We start from the raw sequence: 27,759 nt of genomic DNA on the forward strand, positions 1-27,759 counted from the left end.
ATTCATTTCCTTTACCAATATGACAGTTTCCTCCACGTATTTACTGCTCTGGGCAGGATTGCAGTATGTTAACAAATCTGTCTTCATATGACATGAACAAATCGGAACAGATTTTAGAAGGAATTAAAAGAAAGTTTTTGATGGTTCTTGTCAGTATTAAAAATATTTTTATTTACCTCTCATAAATGCCATATTTGTTTGCAGGTCTTTAACTTTCAATCTTTTTAAAATGATTTCTTTTCTAATAGCTCTGAAATCTGCGTTTGCTTTTTAACTTTTGTATTTACTGCATGTATTATTGCACTGAATGTTTGCCAAATTTCCCTTAACTGATGTTACATTGCTTTGTTTCTTGTGAACAACGAAATAACTATAAGCTTACTGTAACTCTAGCATTTCATAGCGTGTATTTGCTTCACTAATCTCTGGCCTTTTTTGCTAATGCTGCATGATTGTTCAACCTGGGGTGTCAGGACGCTGCATTGGGATACTGATCCGTCAGTTCTTCAGCTCCACTCTGATTCCGATTTGGGGTATTGCATAGATTTCTTATATTCCCTCTTTCATGTACTTATGGATAAGAGCTTTTTTTTTTTTTTTTTTTTTTTAATATAAGACTTCAAGTTGTTGTTAAAAGACTGTTCTGTAATAACAGAAATTCACTATCCTTAGATTTAGTGCAGTTTGCATGCAGTGGGAAAGTTTTTCTATTACTTAATATACATAAGATACATATTTCTGATAACAATATTTATTTGTGCTTTTCTTGAGTCTTTGATAAAATATAAACTTAAAGATGTCATTTCTTTAAAATAAGAAAACTTAGAATAACTGTATTTTAAAAATAGAGTAGCTCCCTTTTTTTCTTGTGCTGCAGCTTTTATAAGCATATTATAAGCACTTACTAAAGCCCGTTTTGTGCTGTGAGAATTATGATTCTGCCCACCAAAACATTTCAAAAGGGGTTACTCTTTTTTTTTTTTTTAAATCTGCTTTTATCTAAGGAGAGGGGTGGATAAGAAATTAAATTTGATATAGGTAAATTGTTGTTGGAGCATTGCAGTGTTGTTACAGTGCATACTGAAATTAGCTTTTATAGGAAACTACAATGACTGAATTAATGTGCGAAAAATTCAGTCATTGTGTGTTTTGGAAGCACATTGCGCACTGTAGCTTGATACTAGCTGTTATCTGCATTTGTAGGATCTTCCATAAGCTAAAGTCAGAAGGCTCAGACATTTTCAGTGTCTTATTCTGAAGTAATGTCGTACAGAGAAATCACTTGTCAGTGTGTGAGCCTCAGATCAGATTTGCAGCTCTGCATTTTAAATAGTATCTTAGATGAAGACAAAAAAGGGCAGCAAAGTTAAAAGGACTATAAAAAAAGCTTTTTCCTTCAGAATACACAAGCTGGTTTTTAAGTTTTAAAATCCTAGTACTGTTTCTGTACAAATGTGACTTGTGAGCAGATCTGTTCCAGTGAAAATAGGGATGTCATAAATATAACAGTATCCTAGTCAACCACAAAGAGCAAAACTTTAAAATTATATCCTAAAATCCAGATATTTATATATATGCAGGTCTTCCTTTTTGTTGCAGATTTATAAATAGCTGCTCATTTTAAATAATAATGGTAATAAAATATTAGTCATAGTTATGTGACTTCCTCAGAGTTAAATTTCCACTGGATTTTGGCTAAGCAGTGCTGTGACATGGTGACTTGGGTATTCTTTTAGACAAAATGTGAATTAATTCATAAATGTTGAATGTTTTTTTCTGATTTATGTATTAACTTTTTTTTAGACGTGGACCTGTTAAACTTGGAATGGCCAAAATTACACAAGTTGATTTTCCTCCTCGAGAAGTTGTTACATATACAAAGGAGACACAAACACCTGTTATGACTCAGCCAAAGGAGGGTAAATACTGTTTTCTTGAGGAGCATCATCATTTTATGTATGTGCACTTCACAAAAGCCACTTGCAGATGTTTTTTCCATCATTTCAGTGTCAGGGTTGTCTTTAGGTCTGTTTTTAAACTACCTAAATACATTCATAATGGCTAATTTATCACTAAGTTAATTTTTCTTTTATTATAATAATAACAGAATCAGAACCAGCACTTGCGATTTTGAAGCTTAAGAAGGTAAATGAGAGGTTGATATGTGAGGCAATTGATAGACAATTGATATAAATTCCATTATTTATATGTGTTGCTGAAGTGTTACTGTCATTCTGTATCTTAACATTACTTTTATTACTAATACATGGTATTTTCTTGCTTCTAGTGACATTTAGATTAGACACAAAGTTGCTTAATTAGCTAATAAATAAGTGGGATATATCCTGCAGTTACGACATCCCTAAGAATTACTTGAAGGTAACTTAGCAGTTAACCCCACACACTTTTTAAGAATTTGAATTTTTATACCTGGAACTTATACATTCTGTTTTAAAAGACCCAACTAATGTCTTTATTAACCTGAGCCATTTCTGTTCTCAGCAGCTGAACACATGCTTTCTTTCAGTCATGACTTGCTTTTCAGGCAAGAAATTTTTCCAAAGCTAATAAATTTAGTTTCAGTGTTGAAACACTTGAATTTTTATGCAAATAACAATACTAATCTTGACCTAGTTTTCATGTAGTTTTACAACAAAATCTCTTAGTTATTTGATATGACTGACTTTGAATATATATCTTTGCTTGCCGTTTTAGGGCCTAATTCTACATTTTCTTACTCTTTGGTATGTAAACTTTTGGGTGTTTCTGCAAGGAGATAGAAGCACTTTTTGAAACATGAAGAGAATACTCAGCTGAAATCTTAGACAGTTTTTTCCATAAAACTGTATAATTTACTTGGAAGTGTAATGCAAGTGATGGGGAGTGTAAAGTGGAATACAAGTGGTGCAGAGTTGTTGCTGCTCCAGTCTACATCAATACGCTGCTCTTGTCTGGGGTGTGTCTGGAGGTCACTTTGGCGAGTTTAACAATATGCAAATGACACTGTGAAATAGCTGGGGGGCAAGGGGGAGGAGGGAAAAGAAAGTAAATTGGAACAACACTCTTTTACCTCTGGATATGCAGTGTAAGGGATCGGTGTGTCTTCAGAGCACAAAACAGATGTTTCAAACTTCATTATTCAGTGAGCCAGAATAACAGAGGTTCTACTCTTTTTCTGTTTCTTTTCCATTCTTCATTTTATCAGTATCCATGCACAGATGGCATTTGGGGTTTTCCTGCTTTCATTTTTCCCATGCCCTTACCTTTTCCTTTCTCTATTCCCTCAAGATTTTTTCCTCCCCTCTATCTATGGAATCTGAAGACTTAGTTCATAATTTATGTGCTTAAAGGGTTTTACTGCTGCTGCCTGCTGTCAGTGGAAATTGCCTGGGATTGTATGATCTTAGTTTCATACTCCTTACATAGGCTGTAGTTGAGGTTTCTTGGGAGTTGAGTGGGAAAGATGGGTCATCTGCATTTCTGTATTGACCAGAAAGCTCTCTCAATGCAGATGGTGTCTTCTAATCCATTCCACCTTAAAAATAATACTATTTTCTTGAGGGCCATCATAATTTTATGTATGTGTACTTCACAAAAGTCACTTAGAGATGCTTTTTCATCATTTCAGTGTCAAGATTCTTCTTAAGGTCTGTCTTAAAACTGCCTAAATCCATTCATAATTAATCTCTATGTTCACAATTTATGATGACATCTGAACAGGGACACAGGTTTTCTTTGGGAAAAGATTCATCCTGCCTAAAAAAAAAAAAAAATAAAGTCACATATTTTGATTTTGGGAAGCAAATTTTGAAGTCTTTAAAACGATTGACAAAAGCAATATGCTGACTTTTCAGAGTGCAGTTAGATACATTTAAATTGGAAATATTCCATCTCATTGTTATTTTTTCTTCACAATTTTAAGTTGATTTTTGTTTGTTTTAGTGAGTATGCTGTAAACTAGATAAAATCTTACAAAGTACACTTGAAAGTTGAACTTGCAACTGAATTTACACATACAGTTAATATTCAGTAGCTCCCTTGTATGGCAACAAGTTGCATCTCAGCTAGGTTAGATTCAGTGTTCACTCTTTCTTGTAAAACAGACTGGACCTTTCTTGATTATCATATCTTGAGATTTTAAAATGCTGTTGGAGAAGTGCTTTTGAACAAAGGAAAACGGAAGCAGTTTTATTAGGTATGGTGTACAGTTATTCTATAGGTTGTGCTGTAGGTTGAATTGTGTTGCTCAATTGAAGTTAATAAACATGTTTCACAGTTCTTGGAGGAAGATGCCCACAACCAAAGTAGACTTAGAAGGTAAATCTGCAATACTTGTTTTATGGGCTTTTTGTATGGTTGGTGTAACCCACAGCTGCCCTTTCCTCAAGGTCCCATATATACAGGTGTCCAAGGAGAGCCATAATAAGAAATAGTGCTGGGGTAGCAGTCTTGGTGCTCGCAAATTTCTTGCTTTGATGAAAATACTGATGCATGTCTGTCCTCAGTACTCTTTCTTTTCTTTCACACTTTTGTGGGTTTTTTTTGTTTCTCTAGAATTTTGACCAGCCTCAGTCTTCCAATTCCCCTGCTTCTGTAGCAGCTGTATTTATTATGGGGGGAAAAAAAAATCATGAAATAGTTCGTCATTCAGAGGGATATAGCAAAGTAGGTTTAACTATTGTCATCTTTTTTTTTGTATAGGGATCAAATAACTTCATTTTGGGTTGATAAATGTGTTGTGTGTTGTGCTATACTTGGTGCTGTTCCCCCTTACTTCTTAACTAATAAGCCTAAACATCTATGTCTCTGTGCCATTAATACACTTTAACTTTTGTCACCATCATAACATGAACATCCTGTGTTTAAGTTGCCCCATTCCCCAGCATCCTTGTTTTGCCATCCCCTTTTCTACTCTCTGAATCCATTTCTCACTTTCCGTGATGCTGTATATAACACCGCTGCTTACTTGCCTCATTGTCCAATTTTGGTGAACATGTTGTTTTAGTTAGTGTGGGTCAGCTGGTTATTAGGGCTGTTATTTGGCCTCTATTTGGCGTTCTCTATCAGGCAGCGGATTTTCAGGTCTGCTCTGAAAATACATTTGAAATTGTGTTCCCTTCATACACTCATTTCTTTCTAGCAGGCAGCAGGAGCAGTTTCAGCAACAGAGACACAATTCAGATGTGAACTCTGGTATATGTCTCAATGTTCTGCAGGCTCCATGTTGGCCACCACACAGAGTACTGTCATCACTGGTGATAAATCTTTTTTCTCTACAGTTCTTGCTACACTGTTTCTCCTATACTCTTTGATCTTTTCCTTTGTGATTTGCTAACATATTGTTCAGATTCATATGGAAAGAAATTAGTTGCCAGTATGGCAAATAAGGATGTGTTATGAGTTCTTGTTGTAGTTGACCTAAAGAAAAGTAGGCATATAGGGGAATATGACTCTGCTCAGCTGTCACAATTAGAGCTTTTCCTGGGCTAACAGGATACTTGTTATTTAGTCCTGCTTTGCAATATTGTGTTTGTGTGATCACAGCTAACTGCAGATAGTATTATTGCATTAGCTTCACTCTTTGAGGAATTATTGTCTACAAGATGCAGAATGAAAATATTAAGTGCTTTTGTCCTTTTAATTCTGACCTAGAGTAATAACAATGTGCTGCATAGGATTGGCTTCTTGGATGCTGTTACAGTGAATGCAGCATTTTTAGAGTTTAATATTTTAAAAAGAAATAGCAGACTCTTATATATTCATGCATTATCCTGTACATGCCTTAAAATGTGCAGTGAAATATAGATGGGAAAACTTGATATGAAGACATTCGGCTTAACAAAAGCCAGCCATTTCACAGATGATTTAACTTTGATTAACCTACTCTGCAGCAACAGATTACTCAGACAACTGGAACTTCACTCCATAGTGTTATTGCTTGGTGCAGCCTAATTTACAGCACTGCTTTTCCTTCTGTCTTGCCAAAATACATCACAATTTTGATGTTAACTTGAAATAAAAATTCAGTGGTTCATTAAACTGGTTTTTAGTATTCATTGACAAGAAATGTGGAGCTATTAAAGTAGCTGCTATTTTTATGCAGTCTTTACTGCTCTGTTTGTAACCTTAGATCCCCTGTTCACCTGTCAGAAATATCATGGAGTTAATCCCTTAGTATATTATAATGAATATTCATCCTTATGTTGATGTGACATGGAGTCCTATTTCCTGTCTTCATGGCCCTACTATGACTTATTTCTAAATCTTATAACCTTTTTTTGAATTGTGGAATTGTATTTGGTATACTCATGAATGAAGTGTGATAAAATTCCAGTAGGTACCATTAATAATGAGTAAAGAGGATGAACCTTTAAGGTTTCCACGTGCTGACTTGAAACAAATGCAGTACACCACTGAATCATGTGTTCTTGACTTACTCGTGGAACTTTTTCAGAAATAGTATGTCCAATCCTTCAGTGTTTGCTGGGTAATATATTATTGTTATACCGATTCCTTGCACATACTAGCACCTGACCTGTTATTAAATACATGCAAGGTAAAGGGAAGACAAGGGAAGTAATTAAAACAGAAAATTCTTACCTCTTTTGTTGTCCAGCAGCTTTGTGCAGCCTTTTTTCATTGTAAACTTCTGTGAGAAAACATCCTAGTTTTGGATAGTGAGGTCAAGAACTTGTACATGTGGGGTTTTTGTTTTATCCTGCATTTTATTTGTTTTTTCATTGTGGTGTTGGGTTTTTTTTTTTTCCCCCAGATCCCTTAATGAGAAAGTTTGCATGTGACTTCTCTTCAGAGAGAAGGTTTTTAGATTTATGTAGTTACAGATAAATCTGTAAGATGACATGTTTCGATTTCAAGCCTGATACTTTGAGAATATTAAAGTAAGTGCTGTATCCTGCATTTAAATGCAGTAATATCAGCTGGCTGTGTGCAGCGAAAGTACTATAAAGGAATTTAGAGCTCTATAATATATGCCATTTATGTTTCAACATTAAAAGGCAGGAGCAATCAACTATATGATCTTTTGAATAAAATATGTAGATTAGAAGGTCACTTAGCACTAAGGGGTTGACCATCTGCATTTGACAAGAATTTGACTCCTGTCACTGAAAATGGTACTTAGAATCAGTGTAGTATGACTAATGGGAAGTTGGGCTGAAATTTCTAGTTTGGGACTTTCAAAGCTAGAATAATGTGCCCAGGGTGACCCAAAACCGAATTTCTGGATTTGAAGGCATAGTTTCAATCTGCAGGATTGATTGGCAGGGCAAACGAGGGGGATTTTTATCCAAATAGCCATAATGTGGATATGTGGTGCTACATTTGTTGTTCTCAAAATGTGTTAACTCGTATTACTTTTTTTAATTAATTGGTGTCCACACCTATAGTGATTTGTCATTAAGAATTCCATTCTTTAGCATTGCTATAAGTTATACAGTTTTCAGATTACACTCCACTGTACATGAGAATCCCATCTAAAAAGGAGCAGTGTCTTTCCCCGTGTGATTATTTTGCCCAAAAAAGCTTTCATTTTTTTTAAGTAGCGCAAAAGCTGTAATTGGCATGCTTTGTAAGGAAGTGTCAATGTGCAAGAGAGTGGAGATCACTAAGAATTCTTTTACGCGTTCTTTCCCCTTTGCACCACCGCCTCCTCAGCAGGGTCACTGAGATCACTAGCTTTTCTTGAAATGGCCATTTTCACTGGCAGGTGCATTATACCCTGTATTTTCAGATTGTTTTTCCATTCTGAATGTTTGGCAGGTTGATTGCTCTGGCTGCATTGACGGAGAAAGGGCTGACAAATGCAGTTGGGCTGGCTGAAAAGACAGTGATTACTGTTTTCCTTTGTGGCTGATTGAGGCCCTTGAAAGGAAAGATTTTAACCTTCACCATTTGGTTCAAAAGTATGAGCATATATTGAAATCATTCATGCCATTTATCCTAGTTCTGTAAACTTGTCAGAACGTAAAAATCGCTCAATTTCAAGTAATGTAGGATTGGCATACGTCATTATCATTTTGATTAAGTTGGAGTTTGTATTATTGTGTGCATTATACGGTGTCATTTAAAGCTTTCTTTCCTGCAGGTACAGTTATATTTTTATTGCCTATACTATGGAGTTAGAAAGATTTTCAGACCTCTTTAAACCTATCACTGTGTGTGTGGTTTGGCAGCTGGTATGGCCTACAAGCTGTATTTTGTTTGCAGGGTAAAGGCTTGTCTGTAGACCTCCTGGAGTGCTGGTAATTGCGCAGGCTTGCCAATGGGGAAAGACATGATTGGAAGCAGTCAGGCAGAAAAATGTTGTGCCATCCCATTGCCACCTCATAGCAGAGGCATAATCCTAGCAGTGCCATCTGGTTGTTGCTATCTAGTCAGCTGGCCTGGCTGCTGGGACCATGGCTTGGCAGCTGGTTCCCATCCTTTGACCACCCCTTTTTCCTTTTTTCCCTTTTTTGTGTGTGTGCATGTGGATTTGTTTAATTTTTTTATTTTCCTTTTTTTTTTTTATTAGATAACTTTGAACGTGGGTCAGGGGGATGGCTGTAACAAACAGGCCTAGTCCCTGTTGAATACTGTCTCATTACTAGTGATCAGGCATGCAGCAGACTCCTGCTGCCATTCCCTTATAAACAGATGACATAGCTGTTTAACCAATAAAAATAGTCTTTTCAGAAGCTTGCCCTAGAAAGTGGGTGAAGAAAAGCCAGGAAATGCATATTCCACAACACTAAGTAATTTAAAGTTATTTCCTGGTTTACAGTTCTCAAAGAATAAAATGTAGAAATGCAGAAAGTGCTGTAAACCTTGTCAGTATTCCTGAACATTAACATTTTATGTTATTCATTGCAATTAGGGAAAACACATTTTACTGTAAAGTTCTCATTGCCAAACATGATACAGATAATGAGACTTGCATTTAGAATGACAGAAAAAATATAATCTCCCTGCTATTATCTTTAGCAAAATTTGCCTCTCAGAATAGCAACCTGAAAGCTAATGTAAGCTATCTTCATGCCATGTGAAGACCCATTAGACTCTGATGGTTTCAGATCAAAAGTAAGCAGCTGCTCTGTAGTCTATTTTAGACATTTGATTTTTCTTTATTCTGCAGCATTAATGTGTCAGTATGTTACACAGAACATGCATCCACCACATGGTTTTGTATGGAATCGTAAATGCTGTAAGAGAGATTTCCACTTTGGATTCGTTACAATTTCTTATGTGTCTTATTTCAGTTTATACAACTACATAATTTAGTGCAACTAAAACCCACGTGTCGACATCATTCCGATGATCTTTTGGTTTGAGATAATGTTATCCTGCGGACTACATTTTACAAATATAACCATTTTAAGCTAAGTGATACTATTTTACATCAGTTTGAGTTTCATCTGGAATGTTACTGTTCCTCTTTAAAGACATTGACAGTCTCACCATAATGTTTCTCCTTAGATGAAGAAGATGAAGACGATGTGGTTGCACCAAAACCATTAGTTGAACCTGAGGAAGAAAAAACCTTAAAAAAAGAGGAGGAAGAAGAAGGTACAGTTTGCCTCAAGACATCCTGAGTGTGCCGTAGAGAAACGCATCAATAAGGGTTTTACTTCTTTTCCCATTAAGTTGAAATTAATTTGATTTAGGTTTTAACGATCAGCTAGCAAGATATAAAATGTAAAAATGTATTTCAAATTATGGAGTTTAGGGAACAAATTTCCCAACATCATGATAAATACTCTTGTTATGGCTTTCTCTTTCTTGGAAAGAACTGCTGAAAGCGCACAGTCTGGAGAATGCCTAATTCTTTTCCAGCTGCCCCTCATGAACTTACAGAAGAGGAAAAACAACAAATTTTGCATTCTGAGGAATTTCTAAGTTTCTTTGACCACTCTACAAGGATTGTCGAGAGAGCCCTGTCTGAGCAAATCAACATCTTCTTTGACTACAGTGGGAGAGACTTAGAAGACAAGGAAGGGTAATGTGAATGTTGAATGCTTTGCTGTGAATGTCCAATATTTGTAATTGAGAAAGTGATCTAAGATGAGTATCTGCTAATTGCCTTTATAGAGAGATTCAAGCTGGAGCAAAACTGTCCTTAAATAGGCAGTTTTTTGATGAACGTTGGTCAAAGCATCGTGTTGTCAGTTGTTTGGACTGGTCATCTCAGGTAAGTTAAACAGTTACCTTGGTAAGTTGTTCTAGTTCTGTGAACTTGCCCCATCGGTAGGTGCAGCTGATACAGGCTGTGTTTTTGGATATGTTCCTTACAGGCTCTGTAATTTGCAAAAAGTAAACAGATCTGTTAATCTTTTGTGAAAAGTAGCTAAAGGCTTGTATTATGAAGAAAGTCTTTGGCATGTTTGTTTCTGGTTTATGGACTACTTCATAGAGGTAACTGTTGCCTCACTAAAAAATGCTCACTTTAAAGTTCTGTCTTTTACCTTTAAAAGCAAGTTATGATGAAAGACAGAACAAGACCCTAATGTGTATGTTAATACTTTTTTTTTTTTAATGAGCTGAATTTGAAACAATTACAGTTTTAACTGGCAGTTTCTCATTCATATATAAGGTGGATTTGGGGTTTTGATGGGGTTTTTTAACGTTATTTTGGCAAAAGAAAACAAAGGTTCTAGGATTGTCTGAACTATTAGCTGGTCATCTTTTTACTTTGAGATTTTTTCCTTTTTAACTTGCACAGTACCCAGAATTACTTGTAGCCTCTTACAACAACAATGAGGATGCACCTCATGAGCCTGATGGGGTGGCCCTTGTATGGAACATGAAGTACAAGAAAACTACCCCAGAGTATGTCTTTCACTGTCAGGTATGATTCTGTCTTAGGAGGCTAAAGATTTTATGTTGATGAACTTAGACAAGTACCTTCTTTATGCTTTTCAACATAATGATTTCATTGGGCTGGCATTCACTTTAACCACATGTATTTGCAAACAGATGTTGATAGCTAGAGATTTCTAACATTATTCTGTTTCAGAATTTCTGACATCATTCAGAATTCAGTCTGGTTTGAGAACTCTTTTTCTCAATTTATTTAAAAAACAAGAAACCTTCTTGTGTAATGGTTGAACCACAGAGAAGGTTTGTATTTAAGGAGATTGAGTGGGATTGTATACTACTAGAGCTTAGTTTACTGGATGAAATGAAATGAAGATGGCCTGAAGAGATGGAGCAAGGATGAAAACTAGAAACATATGAATCGAGAAACAGGCAAAGGGAGGTTTTCTGGTAGTTTTCTGAAAGGTAAAAACATGCAAATCTCTTCCATTATGCCAAGCCTGGAATAGCCAATTTATTTTCAAAATGCCATAATTCTGGAAAATTACATAGTTGAATCAAAATTTAATCTTGTGTTGTCAGATTACTGTCAGAGCCCAGGTTGAAAAAGTAACTTTATTGTATCGAAATGGATTTGTACATTCTCTAAGAAAATGACCCCAGAATGTGGCAAAATGTCATTAAAGTCTTGCGGTTACTGGGCCTTCCCTTGCTAACAAACTGTACCAGGAGGAATACAAATATAGACATGTGAAAGAAACAGAGAAGGAAAATGTCATTTTATAAATACAAATTAAAAAGACTGTTGAGAGTTCGCAAAGTGCTTGTGAATCCTTAACTGGACAGCGAAATAGTGTATCAAATAAATCTAAGCAAATTACTTACTCTGCTGTTTGGTCCCGCTTTCTTTAGATTTAGGCATGGTGTTGTTAAAGGGGAAGGGGTTTTTGTGTATTTTATGTATTTTGTTGTTTGATTTCTTTTCCTTTCAGTCAGCGGTGATGTCAGCTACCTTTGCAAAATTTCATCCCAATCTGGTGGTTGGTGGCACATACTCAGGCCAAATAGTGCTGTGGGATAATCGCAGCAATAAGAGAACCCCAGTGCAGAGAACTCCACTTTCAGCTGCTGCTCACACGGTAGGGGGTGAAATATCTTCAAGGGCTGTTCCCTGTTGAGATGTAGTTAACCTCTAGGAAACTCTGTCCAGTGCCCTTGATTGATAATGCTTACATGTTTATGTCTGTATTTTGCCCATGCTATCACTGAAGATCTGGGCTGCTCGTAAAAAGCAAAGTGTCAGAAAAACAAGTATTAATTTTATAGGGGAGTATTCTTTGTGCTATACTGCAGTCAGTCTTTTTATGCTTTGTTAAATGGTGAAGTTATATGTTTTGCTGTTTATATTACACCAGAATTGGTTGCTACTTGGACATTCTTTTTTCTGATAATATTTTACATTTTTTAGCACCCAGTGTACTGTGTAAATGTTGTTGGGACGCAGAATGCTCATAATTTGATTAGTATCTCAACTGATGGAAAAATATGCTCTTGGAGTCTAGACATGCTTTCTCAACCCCAGGTAAGATAACTTTGGAGATATATATATATATATATATATATATAGTATCTATTCCAGATTAATATTTTGTACAACTTTAATGAATTGAAAAAACATTAATAAACATTTTCCTAACACACGGAACTATACTTGATAGCTCAAGAAGTATGTGATAAAGTATTTCCCTACCTGTGGAAATGTTGTGGGTTTTTTTTAAGCTAGTTGCTGAAATTTTCTCTACAGGATAGCATGGAGCTGGTTCACAAACAGTCCAAGGCTGTGGCTGTTACATGCATGTCATTCCCTATTGGAGATGTCAACAACTTTGTTGTTGGCAGTGAAGAAGGCTCTGTGTACACTGCGTGTCGTCATGGCAGGTGAATACAGACTTTAATTGTTCAAAGGAAATAAATATAGTGAAAGGATGAGTCCCTGCATGCTCTGCACACTCCTAAAATCATTTACAGTGTGTATTTACTCCTTTATCTTGAAGGAGTTCAAAATAGCTGTATATGATTTCCAGTGCACACTGTTTCCTGAGTGAGAGCTTTATTAAAACCAGAAGAAGTTGGAATATTGAATTGATACTGTGCTGCCTTCAGTGTCTAGGAGTTGTTTGTGATGATGAGAGCACTGTAGGTCACTGCAGTTTTATTCATCTGAATTGTAGCAGAACATTCCGAACTTCGTATCGGTTCTGTAGCTAATTGTACAGTAACATCACGCACAAATCTTAAATTGGCCAGCTTTTCTCCTGCTGGTCAAATCTATTTTGAAATTGTCTGACTGTATCTTATCAATTGCTTTCTTAAATATAATTGAGTGTCCAGGTTTCATCTCAGATACACATCACCCTTGCCGCACAGTGTTTTGACTCCAAAATACCCCAAATTGTATCGCTTTGGCGTAACATCCTTCCCATCTGCTCCACCCCCCCCTTCTTTCTCATCGCTTCTGATAGGAGGCTATTAAGGATATATTGTTACTGGTTTATATCCAAACTCTGTGTCCATGAGAATACACGGAACTTCCCTTCACCCCGTGGGAGTTCTATGCTCATTCCTGAGGGCTGGATTTTGTTCTTTGCAGGAATTAAAGTTTTAGCTATTGCTTGGAGAATAATGTGGTTAAGTGTGTGGACTGGTACCTGCTGAATGAATCTCTTCTCCCTATGGTACATTTTGGCACTTAAGGTTAGCAGAAAATAGATACTGAAGTTAAGGTCTGTATTCAGGCCTGGTCTTCTGTGATCCTGTGGTGGTGAAGCCTTTTGCCATGGGGTAACCTTCATAGAAAGCGGCAAAATCTTCTTGTGGCTGTATTTAATTTGCATTTCAGTGCTGTCTCTGTCTGCAAGTGTACAATTTCCAGATAAATTAACCTTGGTTATATATTCTAAAACAGCAAAGCTGGAATCAGTGAGATGTTTGAAGGACACCAGGGACCAATCACAGGTATCAACTGCCATGCAGCAGTTGGACCTGTAGACTTCTCACATCTTTTTGTCACCTCTTCTTTTGACTGGACAGTAAAGCTTTGGACAACCAAGGTAACTTGGATAGTTCAGTGGTTTACTCCATAGTCCTTGACACAAGGTGGTGCTATAATGTAAGCTACTTAAGAAATTTCAGTAAACTGAAATCAAATTGTGTGAAGCTCTCTTGGTTCCTAACAGCAGGCCTGCAAAGAGGAGACAGCTGTTAACTGTAGTTAACAACATAAAGCTTTGCTTTCAGATTGTACATCATTTGTATACTTGCGATCCATTCTGTTCACCCTCTTGCCCTTTGTTTCACTAATTATTACAATGTAATCAGATGTAAATCATGTTGTAAAATAAGTTACTTTGTATTATGCACAAGGCAAATGTTTTGCTACAATTTTGTGGAGGGTTAAGGGGCAGCACCAAAACCTGATGTCAGTTAAACTCCAGGAGGCTCACAACTGATAAGTGTGTCTTTCCCACAGCCAGAATTACCTCTTTCTGTGTTAGTTTGATGCCCTGGGGGATGCAAAGCAAAGGAAGCACTGTTGGAATCTCCCAGTAATAATCTGAAGTGCTGTCACTGAATTATCATTGGCTTGATTTAGAACGTTATTAATTCATTGAATTTACAATCTCTTACAATATTAGCTTGCTACTGATTTTTTTATGGTAGCAGCTACCAAAAAGGCTGCATGCTTTGGAAAGCATCCCTTTAACAATAGTAGTTACAATAGTATTAATTTCGAAATGCTTTTTTTGCAGAGGCATGTTTTTAAATTAAGTGAAAATGTGAATCACTCTGTAGTTATTGCTGATAGTGCTGCTGAAGTTCTGTATTTTGCTTTACCCATTAGCTTTGTAATTTTGAAGTGCAGAGTTTGGGTATTGCATTGTTACCTTTGCTTTTTTCAGAATAACAAACCCCTCTACTCCTTTGAAGACAACTCAGATTACGTTTATGATGTGATGTGGTCTCCAACTCACCCTGCCTTGTTTGCCTGTGTGGATGGGATGGGCAGGCTTGACCTGTGGAATCTCAACAATGATACTGAGGTGAGGCTGTCAGGTTAACAGTCAAACGCAGTTGGAAAAGTGTTCGTATACTTGGGGGAGGAAGAAATGTCAGAAGTTCAGCATAGTGTTTTGGTTTGGGGTTTTTTGTTGTTGTCCTTACGTGGTCTGTAGTTCCAGTACTTTGTGTGTAATGGATATTATTCTTTGGTTACAGGTTGTTACTCAAATGATTCCTCATAATGAGTAACAGTGGTAACTAAATTGTTTTAACTGTAACAAGAGTGCAAAGCATCTGTCAGTGTAACACTCATCCATGAAAGCGTTGATAGACTTCCCACAGGTATGGCCTTGGCAGCCTATAGCTGGACAGTGTCAGCAAACCTCTTACCCCCACGCTGCTGTTCCAATTGTCATATTACCTTTGCTATAATAATACTGCAATGAAATTACAATTTGTTGGTAAACTTAAGAGAAGTGAATATTCAGTTTTCTGGTGTGAGTTACAAACTTAATTATACTATAAATCTCATCTGAGACTTAAACTCCTTGGAGGTAGGTAAGAGGAAGAACCTGACAGATATTGAGTACTTAAAATTTCACCTTCTTCAAACTGCATTTAGAAGGAAGAGCAATTCTGCAGCACCGTGCCAGCCTGTGGCTTCAAAAAGGAGTTACCTGGTTCTAGCCTTTGGATAGCCAAAGCAGCTGACTTCATCTCTGCCCTCTGTCATAATCTTTCTTGAGATTGCAGGGCTCCTCCTTGCTGTCTGTTTGAATGCCTGTCAGCGCCTCATGTCTCATGACAAGAGTGCAGTGCAGATGTGCATTCTGGTAGAGGATGCCTGTACATTGGCCAAGGGACAAAAGATGTCTTGTTTTGGTCATGTCACTGGTGACAGCTTAGGGCCACTGAGAGTATGAGATCTGCATATTCTGTGTCAGCGGAAATGTTGGGCACTTCCTTTGATACAACACTGAGGGCCTAGAAGTGTTCTATAACCTGTAGCTTATGGAATCCTCATGCATTTTTATCCATGTGTTTTAAATGGATACAGGTGCCAACTGCAAGCATTACTGTGGAGGGTAACCCTGCGCTGAACCGCGTGAGATGGACACATTCTGGGAGAGAGATTGCTGTTGGTGATTCAGAGGGACAAATAGTTATATATGACGTGGGAGAGGTATGTATACCCTGTATTGTGCAACCTACATTGCAAAACACTTGAGTTTCTTTGACTTTTATTTAGCAACTTGCTTTTAATTTCCCCCCCCTGTGATTAGGAGTATAGGGTATAATTTTTATTTTCAAGTTAATGTTCACTTTTGGGGTCTATTCCAGAAATAGTAGGATAACTTTTTAGCATGCTATCTGGCAGCCGCTGAGAAAGTAAAAGTATTATTCTGAGGCTAGTGAAATAAGACGGAAGAATCTTCTTTGTAACTGGGACATGTGAATTCTGACCACAGCTTGAGAAATGCAGAGCAAAAGCATTTTACAGTGAAGCAGTCCTGACCTTGTTCCTACAGGGAAGCTGTTGCTATTGCAAGTCTGTGTATTGCAGTAGTATGTAACTAATTGATTGGATGAGGATGTGGCATTAGTATTCCCCTTTTGAGGCATCCCATCCATCTTGGATGGAGACTGATCATGCAAGCTTGTAAGAGTATCGTTACATACTTACTTAAATAGAGGATTCTGAAATTCAGCTTCCTTTATTAGTTAGAGCTTTTGGTGTTCAGACTATTTCAAAAGTTACACTACATAAAAATAAGCTTTTCTAGTGGAACCTCTTCTGAATGTTACTTAAGCGCTCTGCTGTTCCAAATGAGCTCACTTCTTGTTTATCAGTAGGCTCAAATAACATTCTCTTTGTCAACAGCAAATTGCCGTTCCTCGCAGTGATGAGTGGACTCGGTTTGGTCGAACCCTGGCAGAAATAAATGCTAACAGAGCTGATGCAGAAGAGGAAGCTGCAACCCGCATACCGGCGTAGATCTGTAACAATAGGCAGCAGTGGTAGAATGGTGAATGATTTGATGCAAAGTGCACGTGTCAGTTCAAGTAATAGCTTACGGGAGGGATATATGGATTCAACTATGGACTTTGAAAATGTATTGAGATTACTGAAAATCAGATTGTCACTTTTTATATATAAATTACAAGCACATGCTTGGATTTGTGTAACTTTTAATACAGTTAACCTTGACTTTGCAAGGACCTTCTTTTGCTGAAACACTAACCTGGTGTAAAATTGCTATTGGGCTTCTGAAATTTCCACTTTGTAACAGTACGTATGAAAAGTGAAAGTTCTGTTTCTAAGCTAAACTTTCCATATTACAAAGACTAGCCTTCATTAGGTAGTTAATCTCTGAAGCATTCTTTAATTTGAATTACCCATGATAATAAGCATGCATATGTTCCAAGTAAGTTTCATTGTTTATATATGGATAAGGTAGTGGGTAATATATGGTAATAAAAAACTGTCTGTAGTTCCAAACTTGATAATTAGACCTGAATTAATGAAATACATATTTAATACCCAGTTCTTTTGTTTGAATTGGTGCATTAAAAGGTGAGACTGATTCATGAATAAATATTGTATGAGCACTTGTCAGCTGCCCTGACCCCTCATCTGTGACCCTTCAGTAGTTTGAGAGTAGGAAGTTTCTGGGAGCTGCCACTTTCATTTTACTACATGCTGCAGAGCTGTTTTCTACCCCCAACCTCCACTTCCCACCCTGGCAATCAGACAAAAGGAAAAAGGCTGCTGTTGTCAGTCTTTTCCATACGATAAGGAACTAGATTTTGACTTAATTTCTATAGCATGGTTAGCATTCTGTTAACTACAGACTGGCTACTGATTTTCCACATTAAGTATAATAAAGACATCTGCATTGATTTTAACAGTTTTATTGAAACAAAACTTCTCAATGGCTTGAAACAAAATGGTTGCAATTTTTTTTAGATTAATTTTTTTTGAGTACGTCTTTCTCATATATATAAAGTTTCCCATCAAGATCAGTTTTGGGGTTATGGTTCATGGGGGACATCATTATATTATTTGGTTGGGTTTTTTTTAGGTTGGTGGTTTTGGTTTGGGGCTTTTTTGGTTGGGTTGGGGGGGGTCAGGGGGGGAAGGTGGTTAAGTAAATATTCTGATTTGTACTAATTAGGCACTAAATCAATATTGATGCCTTTAATTTAGGACTTTAAGTTTGGTTCTGGTATTCTTAATCTGCTACAAGATTATTATTTTGCCAGAAGAGCTGTTTTATATGCTTAAAAGTAGGAAATAGGTTTATATTCCATAATCAGCTTTTGGTCCAGAAGTATTCTTATTGTTTCTACAGTGTGTTTTAAGTTTGGTTTTGGGGTTAGGGTTTGGTTTGGTTTTCTTTTAATGCTTCTCCTTGTCTCAGTTCTGTTGTGAGCAGCTCACAGAGACACAGGCAGCAATAATAGCAGTTCTGTTTCAGGAGGTTCTTTTTCACTGAGCTTGAAAGTGAAACAGATTTAGGCTTCCACTGGTGTTGACTTGTCAAAAGTCCCCCTTCAGTAAAAAGTCATGTCGTTCACTTTGAGGGAAACGTACAAGGTAAATATCAACCTTATGACAGCAGCTATCTATTCAGTTGAGAAACATGTGAACAGGTACCACCGTGTGATGATTTTTACCCTTGAGGCGCAGGAATTCTTGTCTTGCTGTTTTGGACAGTTGGTTGGGGTTTCTTAGCTGTGGGTAGGTTTTTTATTTTTACTTAAATTGTTACTTCTCGTTTATTAATAAATACATTTCTTTCAGAGTTTGTTACCAGAAATCCAGTAGGTAAGGTTTTTTTCCCGTGGATTGTGGCATAAAGATATAGGTCATATGGCATCAGTTTTCCATAATTTTGACCTTTTGGTAATATTCAGTTATTACATTCCAGTACCAATCTGTATTCATTCCTGCTTGTGTTCCCCCCTCACAAAATAGTTGAGTACAGGTTAAAAACGTTGTAAAGCCCACACCTGCAACACGGAGACCAACAGTGATGTTAGGTACTGTCAATGATTATCCTGGGAGCCACACTGTCCAGTTTTGGAGCTATAAGAAATACAAATGCTGTCTTGCATTGTAAAGTCTCCTAAGGCCTCTATGAAGTCAGTCAACAAGCTGTGACTAAGATGAAAGGCCAGTGGTGGGTACCTGCCATTTTTGTATCCAACTTAGAAAAGTGCAGAATAAAACATAGATACAGGAGAGAGTTCCTGGGAAGCCTGTCTGTGTCTAGAAAACGGCACAGAACAGGTAATTCTTTAACCTGAACCGGAAAAAATAAATCCAAATAAGGACAGGAAGCCTTCTAATGGTGTTATACATATAAATACACACACATACATATTTGTACATATGTATGCATGATGCAGACTAGTGATCAAACTCCCAAGTTTAACATACTGTAACCTCTAGCTCACTAAATAGCACCAAATTTGTGTCTTGCTTAGAGGCTAGAACTGAAGGAGGGCTTGTCTGTACTTGCAGTGTTCATTTTTTAAGGAGGCCTTTCTTCATAAGCCGATTAAAGCTCTTCATGTTGGCCTGCTGTCACCTCAGCAAGAAAATAACAACCTCAGGTCAGTTCATACCGCCGGGACACACTGTACTGCAGGATGTTTGACCCCGAAAGAAACATGTAGAACTAAAGATGGGAGGTTGTCATACTTCAGTAAGCAAGGTTGGCAACCCCCCTCTCTCTTCTCTGCCAGTAGGTGTACTATTAACTGCTTTTCCTCTGGCTGTAGAAACCCAGACTCCCCTATTTCCTGTGACACCTTTGCATTTGAAAACTACACCATATAAACTTTTGGCAGACATTAAGCCAGAAACAGTTCAAGCTTTTTGTTTCTTCTCTCCTTTCTACTCAACTGGAACTGTAAACAATCAGTTTTGTATATTAGATGACTATTAAAGCCTGTCTGTTTCCCAGAATAACCTAATCTTTCAATGGTAAAACAATCTAGAAATAAAGAGAATGCCTTCAACTTTTTTAATAAAAAGTTTTCAATTTGGGAAAAATCACCCAGTAAATCCTGAAAAAAAATTATTGAGGCTGCTAATAACTGGCAAATAGTGTGTTTTAAATATGCTACCATAGGGGTAGGATCTATTACACATCTAGTATTACCTTGTATTTTGAGAGAATTCCTTGTTAACAAAGCACTGCTGCAAAATAAAATACTGTATGTGCTCATCTAACTACTGTCTTCTCTTGCACTTAACAAGCCAGCACATTGCCTTTTAATACCTTTGCTGTAATAAGCAGTGAAATGTGTTCCTTCAGAGGCTATGTCCTGTGCTGTACATTCATTAAATGGGTGCATCTAATCTTTACATTTTAATATGTGATCCGTAATCTGGAGAGGAAAAAAATAACGCAATCAATTGGACACCTTTTTTGTAAACACAAAGCAGTGAACTGACTGAAGTGGTTTTAAGTAGTTTATTGTCACGATTGTTAACAAAATGCCTTCAAAACATTCTGTACATTTCAAACTATTTTGAACTGCATTACTCGTATAAATGGGTATTGATATAGATGCCATGATGTCTCTGTACAAAGATGTACAATATGTACAGTAACATTAAATGCAAGCTGTGCAAGGCAAAGTCTAAGCTACAGGTTCACGCCGCTGGTTAAAATAAGGCATAGAACCTCAGCTTCAATCAGTTCCTTGTGTGCAAATAAATAAATGCAGGTATGTATCAATATCAGAAAGGAGTAATTAGATTTGCAAGCTCAGTTCAGCTAGAGCAACATGCAGCTGACTGGTGAATTTTTTCCACTGCATCACTTGTTAGGTTCCAGGATTCAGCTGCTACTTGGTTGAGCTGGGCTGACTGCAGGAGATCGAAATTTTGGAAGGTACAACCCAAATTTGTTTTCTATTCCAGCAAATGTAGCTGTAGCAAGTCTGTATCCACCTATGTGCTCAGGGTTAACAGGAGGAAGATCTGAAATTCGAGTTTTGGGGGTGGGTTCTGATCCAGAAGGTTTGCTGTTTGAACAAAGAAGAAGAAAAAAAGCCTTTCCTTTATTTAAAGCGTTTTCTTAAGCCTGGGTAACTCTATAAAATCTAGACTAAATACTTTAGGCTTTTGTTTGAGTATGGAAGGCTGTTAAAGCTGACCTTAATTAATTCACTTCTACGTCAAGTAAAGTTGAGTTCAGACCACAGCTTCAAGGGAAATCAAGGCCAAAACTTAAGTTACATTTTTACCAATAGCTTTGTTAAATTTTGTTAACTTCCACTGACATGGGGATAAATGGACAAAATATTTTGCTACAATGGAAATACAAATTAATGTATTAAAATGAGATGGGTTTTCATCTCATCTGTTTAGAAGTAGCATGCAATTATCTCTCAATTTCATAAGGATGGGGGGATTTCTTGCATACTGCAACTTTAAGTACTTAAAGGCACCAAGTTTAAGTGGTCCCTTGCATGGGGAAAAGAGTAAGATTCTTCTTAAGTTCGCAGCTTTCTTGTACAAACTAAAAAGCAAATATCTGACTTACAGGCCTCCAAAATCGACATAAAGCCATCTCTGCAGAAGTTCATAAGTGACCAAAGTAACACCAAACTGGGGCGAAGATCTGAACACACGAGCTGTTAAATATTACAAATCACAGTGTCAAACAAAAGAATTTCTCAGGAGAGAAGCTGAACGTTTTTAACAAGCCATTAGATTTTTTCTGAATCAGACCTTGCAAATACTGCTCTAATTTGAGTCCTTAACAAAGCAAACGGTTAGTTTGCAGATCCAGGGTCAGCCCTAATATTCAGAGCATGTTTCTCACCTCCAGCTCCCTTCCAAAAAGCCAAAGCACCTTCTTCCTGTAGAATCTTTCGAAAGCAGTCAATAACTCCACTGTATGTTGTCTGACCAGCGCGAGCTGCCACTTGCAGTCTTGTCTTGATGACATCAGCAGGGGTTACCAAAGAAGCAGCAGGCACACCTTTTAGAAGAAAAACACATTTAATTTGCACAAAGACGCTTGCGAGAGGAAACACTTCTGAAAAATGCAACTACAAACTTTAACTTTTTTTTTCCAAAAAAACTAGGCTTTACTAAAAATGCAAGTTCTTACACTTGATGACAATATAAACTGTTGTGCTTGATACAATCATTCTGTTTCTTCTAAATTTAAAGGCTATAACTGATAGTAAAGAAAACAATAATTAATCAACAGCAATTCTCTCAACACCTTCTAGTGGGCTGTCATTAACAGTTTCAAAAAGACGAGAGGCATTTTTAAGTTCACTCATGCTATACCTGTAATAAGAGATATCCATAACAAAAATTAGTTGCGTAACCTTATTGCATTTCTTAAAGCTCTACAACATGTTTTGCAAATTAAGTGGATGATTGATCTGGGAAATTGAATACTACACACATGCATCTATTAATAAGAAAGCTGCTACTTAAACCATCTATTCTGCAGAAATACATCTGTACTGCTGTTTGCGCTGTTCGTAGGAGAACAAATGCTGCTTACTTCAATAGGCAAGCCATAAAAAGACCGAGGACAATGAAGGTATTTTACAAGCCTGCTTAGTACCAACTACATGATACTAGCCAACCCTGATGGAAGAACAAATCTCCGCTTCCAAGGCACCACTCTCAGCTTTCCAGTCAGAGGAAAGGAGAAAGTTTTCAGAAGTGTACTCCACAGTATGTAACTCTGATATCTGAGGTATTTCTGAATACTGTACAAATTTAATTCTCTTAAAAAGAGGAGCCATCTTTTGACTAGAACTTTGCAATTGATTCTGACTTGTGTTGTACTTTTACAATTGGTTAAAATTGAACTCAAATTTTAACAAATCACTGATCTGCGTAGGTAATCATAAACTCTGAAGTGTCACAGGCCAATTCAGGAGGTTTAAAAGGAAAACAGAAGCAATGTCATTAAGCCTACAAGCATACACTAATAGTAACCACATGCTATTTTCCTTTACAGCAGATACATTCAGACTATTCTTTCCTGCTGCGCACACATTACAGGACTAGATGGAACAACTGGGAATTTGAAATTTGCAATTCAGAAAGGCAAGTTCCTGTATACACTATAAAACTAGGCCTACAAGATTTACACACATTTTTAATAGGGTTCATCACTTAGTACGTGTGACCCAGAAACACTAATCAAACAAACGAAGAGAAGCTGTGAAGTCTGTAATCTAAAATTAAAAACATTGATACGAGATACAAGTTAAATAATAACATTTATATATGCTTCTAGGAATACAGTAAGCTAAATAATTTTCTGTTTCTGGTAACTCTCAGTTGCTTGAAAATAAACAGGGCTACAGATCTGTGACTAGTTTCCTAGCCGGTCTCTCCCTTCCCTCTGGCACAAGGAGCACACCAACTGGCAAAGAGCAGGTGCAGCCAAGCTCTGTATCAAGTCCAGTGTGGGAAACCGCTCTTTACACACAGACAGCTCATGACTGATGTATATACAGTGATTCCTTATGACTGTAACAAGTAACAGAAGGTCTGTTCAACCCAGTGATGTTTCTGAACTGCACAGATTCCAACACTGAATCATTTGCGATTGAGAGGCTGCAGATGCCTGGTTTTCATCCTAGTGACCTAATCCCAGGCAATGCAGAATCCAGCTACCTCTATCCACATTTTTATATATCCACCACTGCAGTTCCTACACCTAATATTTTTAAATCACTTGCCATTTAGTAAAACCACCTTTTTATCACAGCTGCCTGTTCTCTTTATACTAAAGATTTTTGAAAAGAAGCCTTAAAATATTTTAAATTTCAGATTATGATACTTTAACTTCAGATTATGATACTTTAACTTCAGCTTCTTGACAAATTAATGTCCTAGTTTTAGCAATTACATTTGAACAAAGTTTCTTCTCAGTTATCCAGGACTCTAAAACTCGGTAAGTCATTTTCTTTCTAGCTCTTAGGATCTTTCATTTTATGTTCATCAAAGATTCAAATTAGTCTTCAACTCTGAGAGCACAGTAACAAGTAAAACCCCATTGAGACAGACAGATCAGATTTGACTACAAGTTGCTGAGCTGCATTACGCTGTTTATCCACATTATGCAAATGTAATTAGCTCTCATCAAAATTGCATCGCCTCCCACTAAGGATAACAGTGATCAAATTTAGATTAAATCAGATACAATGGTACAGTACCCTTCCTTTATATGGGGCTACTGAATGAATATTAAACATTACTCACTAAAAGAAAAAAAAAAGGTACTTCTGGAAAACATTCTGCAAAATTACCTGCAATGGCTCCAGCTGTAAGGAGATTAAGTCCTCCCACATGGCCATTTTCATCAGCAAGCATCAGTTTACTGTGAGCATAAACAGGAAAGTAGATTGCAGAAAAGGGAATGTCTCTGAGGAAACATGCTTTGGCACCCTGTCACACAGAACAGAGACACAATACAGATAAATTTTATAAATAAGGTTAGAATTGATACCCAGCAAGCAGTCTGAGCCCACAAGTACCAACTCTTTTGATATACCAGGTAAATAACACAGCAAATTAAATGCCTCAGGAAACAGAAGATGGAGGGTTGCACTTGAAAAAGAATAAAGTACACCTATAGTAAGTTTCTAGAATGAGGAAGATTCAAGGTTCGTGTCTAATTTCAGTACTCAACACATGACATCAATCCTGACATCAGTACCTAGAATAAGTATCTTTTACGTATGATCCAAGTGTGATGAAGAAAGTGACAAACGTCTGTCCTTACATCTTGCTGACAACCCACAATCTCAGAAGCAGCAAGACAAGCCTTTGCATGCCATTTTTTCCACTAAACACAAAAGCACTACTAAAATATCAGTGAGTACTGTAAGACTGGTCTCCACTGATAGTCATCTGGTTGACTGAAGAAGCTGCAGTGGAAGGTTAGCAAATAGAGGGAAACTGCTGCAAAATGGGAGCTGTTTAGTAAGTGGAAGGTACAGGAAGGCAAAACAGGTGGCCATGATAGTACTGCAAGGAGTAGCTCTTAGACACAGACTGGCATTAAAAAGTTCCTTAATAGAGCTCTGTGTGCTGTAAAAACACTGGAATACTTGGAATGAAACATATCTAATACTCTTAACTTCAGTCATCAGTCTGTTACCAACTAAAATAACTCCTTCTATACAAAGCTCAAATGAGCCATCACATGTAAAAAAATCTCTTTTGCATACCCTGAAAACATGCATGTTACAAAAATGCCACTCCTTGCCTAAATATCCTCATGGTATACTCCAAGCATCAGCCTCTATGCAATGGAGCCACCTGAGGCCAGTCCCCCATCAGTTACATTAACAGACAGCACACATTACATACAAACCCTTTGTGGTTTAAACAGACCTTCTTTCTTCAATCATTTTCATACAGATACTTAATGCTCCAAAATGAGTTCTTACAGTTATTCACAAATGAGAATTCTGAAGAACAGCATCATTTTCAATAAGCTCAATTGATTAATTACTACAAACGGAAATGGTAATTTTGTCCCATGTACCAAAATACCTGTGATCTTTAGGAATTTTAATGGCCCTGAATCTCATCTACTGAATTCAAAACAAAAACTTCAGCTCTAAAAGTAAATTTGCACATTTTTATAGCATTATTGCAGGTCTATGGACAGATCACGTAAAACAATGTTTCGTAAGTGCACAGCTACTACAGCTGCAGAATTTACGTATTACCCCTTGCACTGGCAGAAGATGTAGGAAGAAATACTCTTCCTTGTTTAAGAAAACTAATAGCTTCTGCTCCATTACATCTGATCTGTAATGATGGTAGTAAGTATACCTGCAGGGATGTTGACTGGCATTCTGCTGAAGTACAGTACAATATGGGCTTTTTTTTTTTTCAGTGGAATTTGTTATTGACAAATACCACCACTTCTTAAAAATCTGAATCCTACTAAACTGTACTACTGTTTCACTGCCATCAAATTATTAAGACAAAGAGAATATCCTGCTGCAAGACAACAATAGATTCAAAATAAATGTAAGAAAAACACACAGGGAAAAGCTACAGAAACTTTCCACTAAACCCCACCAAATGAAACGATTGGTGCCAGAAGCCAGCAGGTCTGCAATACAGGACCCCCTGTAGCTTGGCATAAAAGCTCAAAGGATAGCATGGGGGAGTACTTTTTTGTATCCCACTGCCATTAATATAGAAGTGGGGTTTCTTCAGTTTTTCACTGTAAGGCTGCCCTGCGGGAAGAGATTGGTTTTAAATTCAAAAGATGTCTTTGTTTTAAACAGACTTTGTTTCAACAATGGAAAAGTTTACCATAAACCATAAAATGATGAAGCCACTCAAAGCAGAAATAAATACATACCTTATAAAGGCCAAGAAGGCCCAAATCTTTTATAACAGAGATGGCACTGACTCTGGGTCCTGTAGTGATTTCTCCTGCTACCTGCAACCGAATCTTTACTATCTCCAGAGGATTAGTGAAGATGACCTGGGAAGCTCCTGCCTGCAAACCCAAAAAGAAAATAAATTGCATTACTAGAGCATGCGGTGACAGATTGAATTTTGCAAGGTGCTGAATGCCTTCACTTGTCACTGCACTGGCTGATATTCTCATGTAAAAATATGAGATACACTTAATAAAGCACCTGTCAGGAAGGTAAAAACCCCAAATCAGAAACCATGGGTTTGCACAAAATAAACCTTTCTATTTCTATGTTTATAGGCCACAGAGGTGGATTAATTCAGCCTGTCTCTGCTTTTCTCCTTGACACCACTTTCTAGAAGTCATGGCTGTGTTTAAAAGTCTAAGATATTACACAAAATACTAAACTAATTGCTAGACTTGTACTACTAGAATATAAAACACATATAAAGAAGACCTTATGTTTATTCAATAATAATCCATCACCAACATGTAGACATGTTATTTGCATTTAGTGGTGATGCTGTTTAAAAGGTAAATTTGCATTTAATGGTGTAATTTTAAATTATTAAAAAAGGTGTTTGGAGTTTTGTTTAGCAGCCTTTAATTGTCCTAAGTGGAAACAAAATATAAAATTTAAATAGGAAGAGTAACATTTCCATATATGATACTAGATGGAAACAGGAATCCTATCTTTCTCTGAGCCGAGTATGACAGATGTTACATGCAGGAAAACTCTGTTAGCAGTGCTAAAGGACTATCTTGCAAACTTCCTAGTTTAATAGTGTTGCAGAGCTGCTTCAGCTGCTTCTTCAACCAAAGACTTTCAAAGAAATGTGTTTCAGATTTGAGAAGGTTCAGTCTGACAGTTCAGTTTCAGAAGCACATAAACTTATTTAAAATGACATGTTTAGATTTCTCCCTGGTTTGCTATAGGTGCTACAGCATTGGCTTCTGGAGAAGTTCATCACAAAACAGCTAAATTTTACTAAGCTTCCTTTTTCCCCTTATTCCTAAACCACCTTCTTTCATTTAAAAATTAAGTCCACTTCCTTAAAATTTATGGCATATAATCACTTGAATACAGCCAACTTTAAAAAGCATTTCTTTCACAATCTAAAAGCTCCTCTTAATCCTTAGCTATTCCTCTGACCCATCAACTTTTACTGAAGGAAAAATATGCAGAACATCTGCAATTAAAGCTTTTTTCTACTTCTAAATTGCCCAGGAAATAAACTGTAGTTTTTAATATTGGTGATGTGTCTGTGGAGTTAAATGAATAGTCCACTACAGCACCTGGACAGCATGTATGGTGTTTTCTGCTAATTGTTCAGAACTAATGAACTAATGATCTAATCCTTTCTGCCTATAGCACTATCTTCCTCTCTCCAGCAGCAGGCAGAATAAACTTGAGATCAGCCCTGAAGCATGGCTTAGAAGT

At 37.0% G+C, this 27,759-nt stretch overlaps 2 protein-coding genes across 7 annotated transcripts in view; one reads left to right on the forward strand and one right to left on the reverse strand.

Annotated features, from left to right (window-relative positions):
• The window catches only part of DYNC1I2 (dynein cytoplasmic 1 intermediate chain 2), a 31,423-nt gene extending 10,736 nt beyond the window's left edge, over window positions 1-20,687 (forward strand). For 2 of the 4 annotated variants that reach the window (XM_061453435.1, XM_061453445.1), the window contains exons 5-17: window positions 474-533; window positions 1,804-1,919; window positions 9,475-9,564; window positions 9,832-9,994; window positions 10,087-10,186; window positions 10,718-10,843; window positions 11,805-11,951; window positions 12,281-12,394; window positions 12,617-12,750; window positions 13,778-13,922; window positions 14,772-14,912; window positions 15,929-16,054; window positions 16,754-20,687. In XM_061453435.1, coding sequence (XP_061309419.1) covers window positions 474-533; window positions 1,804-1,919; window positions 9,475-9,564; window positions 9,832-9,994; window positions 10,087-10,186; window positions 10,718-10,843; window positions 11,805-11,951; window positions 12,281-12,394; window positions 12,617-12,750; window positions 13,778-13,922; window positions 14,772-14,912; window positions 15,929-16,054; window positions 16,754-16,867 — 1,576 coding nt within the window. In that variant the 3' untranslated portion in view covers window positions 16,868-20,687. The remainder of the gene's footprint in view (window positions 1-473; window positions 534-1,803; window positions 1,920-9,474; window positions 9,565-9,831; window positions 9,995-10,086; window positions 10,187-10,717; window positions 10,844-11,804; window positions 11,952-12,280; window positions 12,395-12,616; window positions 12,751-13,777; window positions 13,923-14,771; window positions 14,913-15,928; window positions 16,055-16,753) is intronic. The other 2 variants (XM_061453451.1, XM_061453458.1) reach the window with 1 other exon arrangement.
• Window positions 20,344-27,759, reverse strand: part of SLC25A12 (solute carrier family 25 member 12) — a 50,061-nt gene continuing 42,645 nt past the window's right edge. For all 3 annotated transcript variants that reach the window (XM_061453402.1, XM_061453413.1, XM_061453421.1), the window contains 5 exons: window positions 26,259-26,399; window positions 24,181-24,319; window positions 21,717-21,875; window positions 21,435-21,525; window positions 20,344-20,913 (listed from right to left, as the gene is read on the reverse strand). In XM_061453402.1, the coding sequence (XP_061309386.1) occupies window positions 20,727-20,913; window positions 21,435-21,525; window positions 21,717-21,875; window positions 24,181-24,319; window positions 26,259-26,399 (717 nt within the window). In that variant the 3' untranslated portion in view covers window positions 20,344-20,726. The remainder of the gene's footprint in view (window positions 20,914-21,434; window positions 21,526-21,716; window positions 21,876-24,180; window positions 24,320-26,258; window positions 26,400-27,759) is intronic.

This window comes from Pezoporus flaviventris, unplaced genomic scaffold (genome assembly GCF_033815535.1).
Source record: "Pezoporus flaviventris isolate CSIRO_AGI_PZ_B2104156 unplaced genomic scaffold, CSIRO_AGI_Pfla_v1 ptg000001l, whole genome shotgun sequence".
Taxonomy (NCBI): domain Eukaryota; kingdom Metazoa; phylum Chordata; class Aves; order Psittaciformes; family Psittacidae; genus Pezoporus; species Pezoporus flaviventris.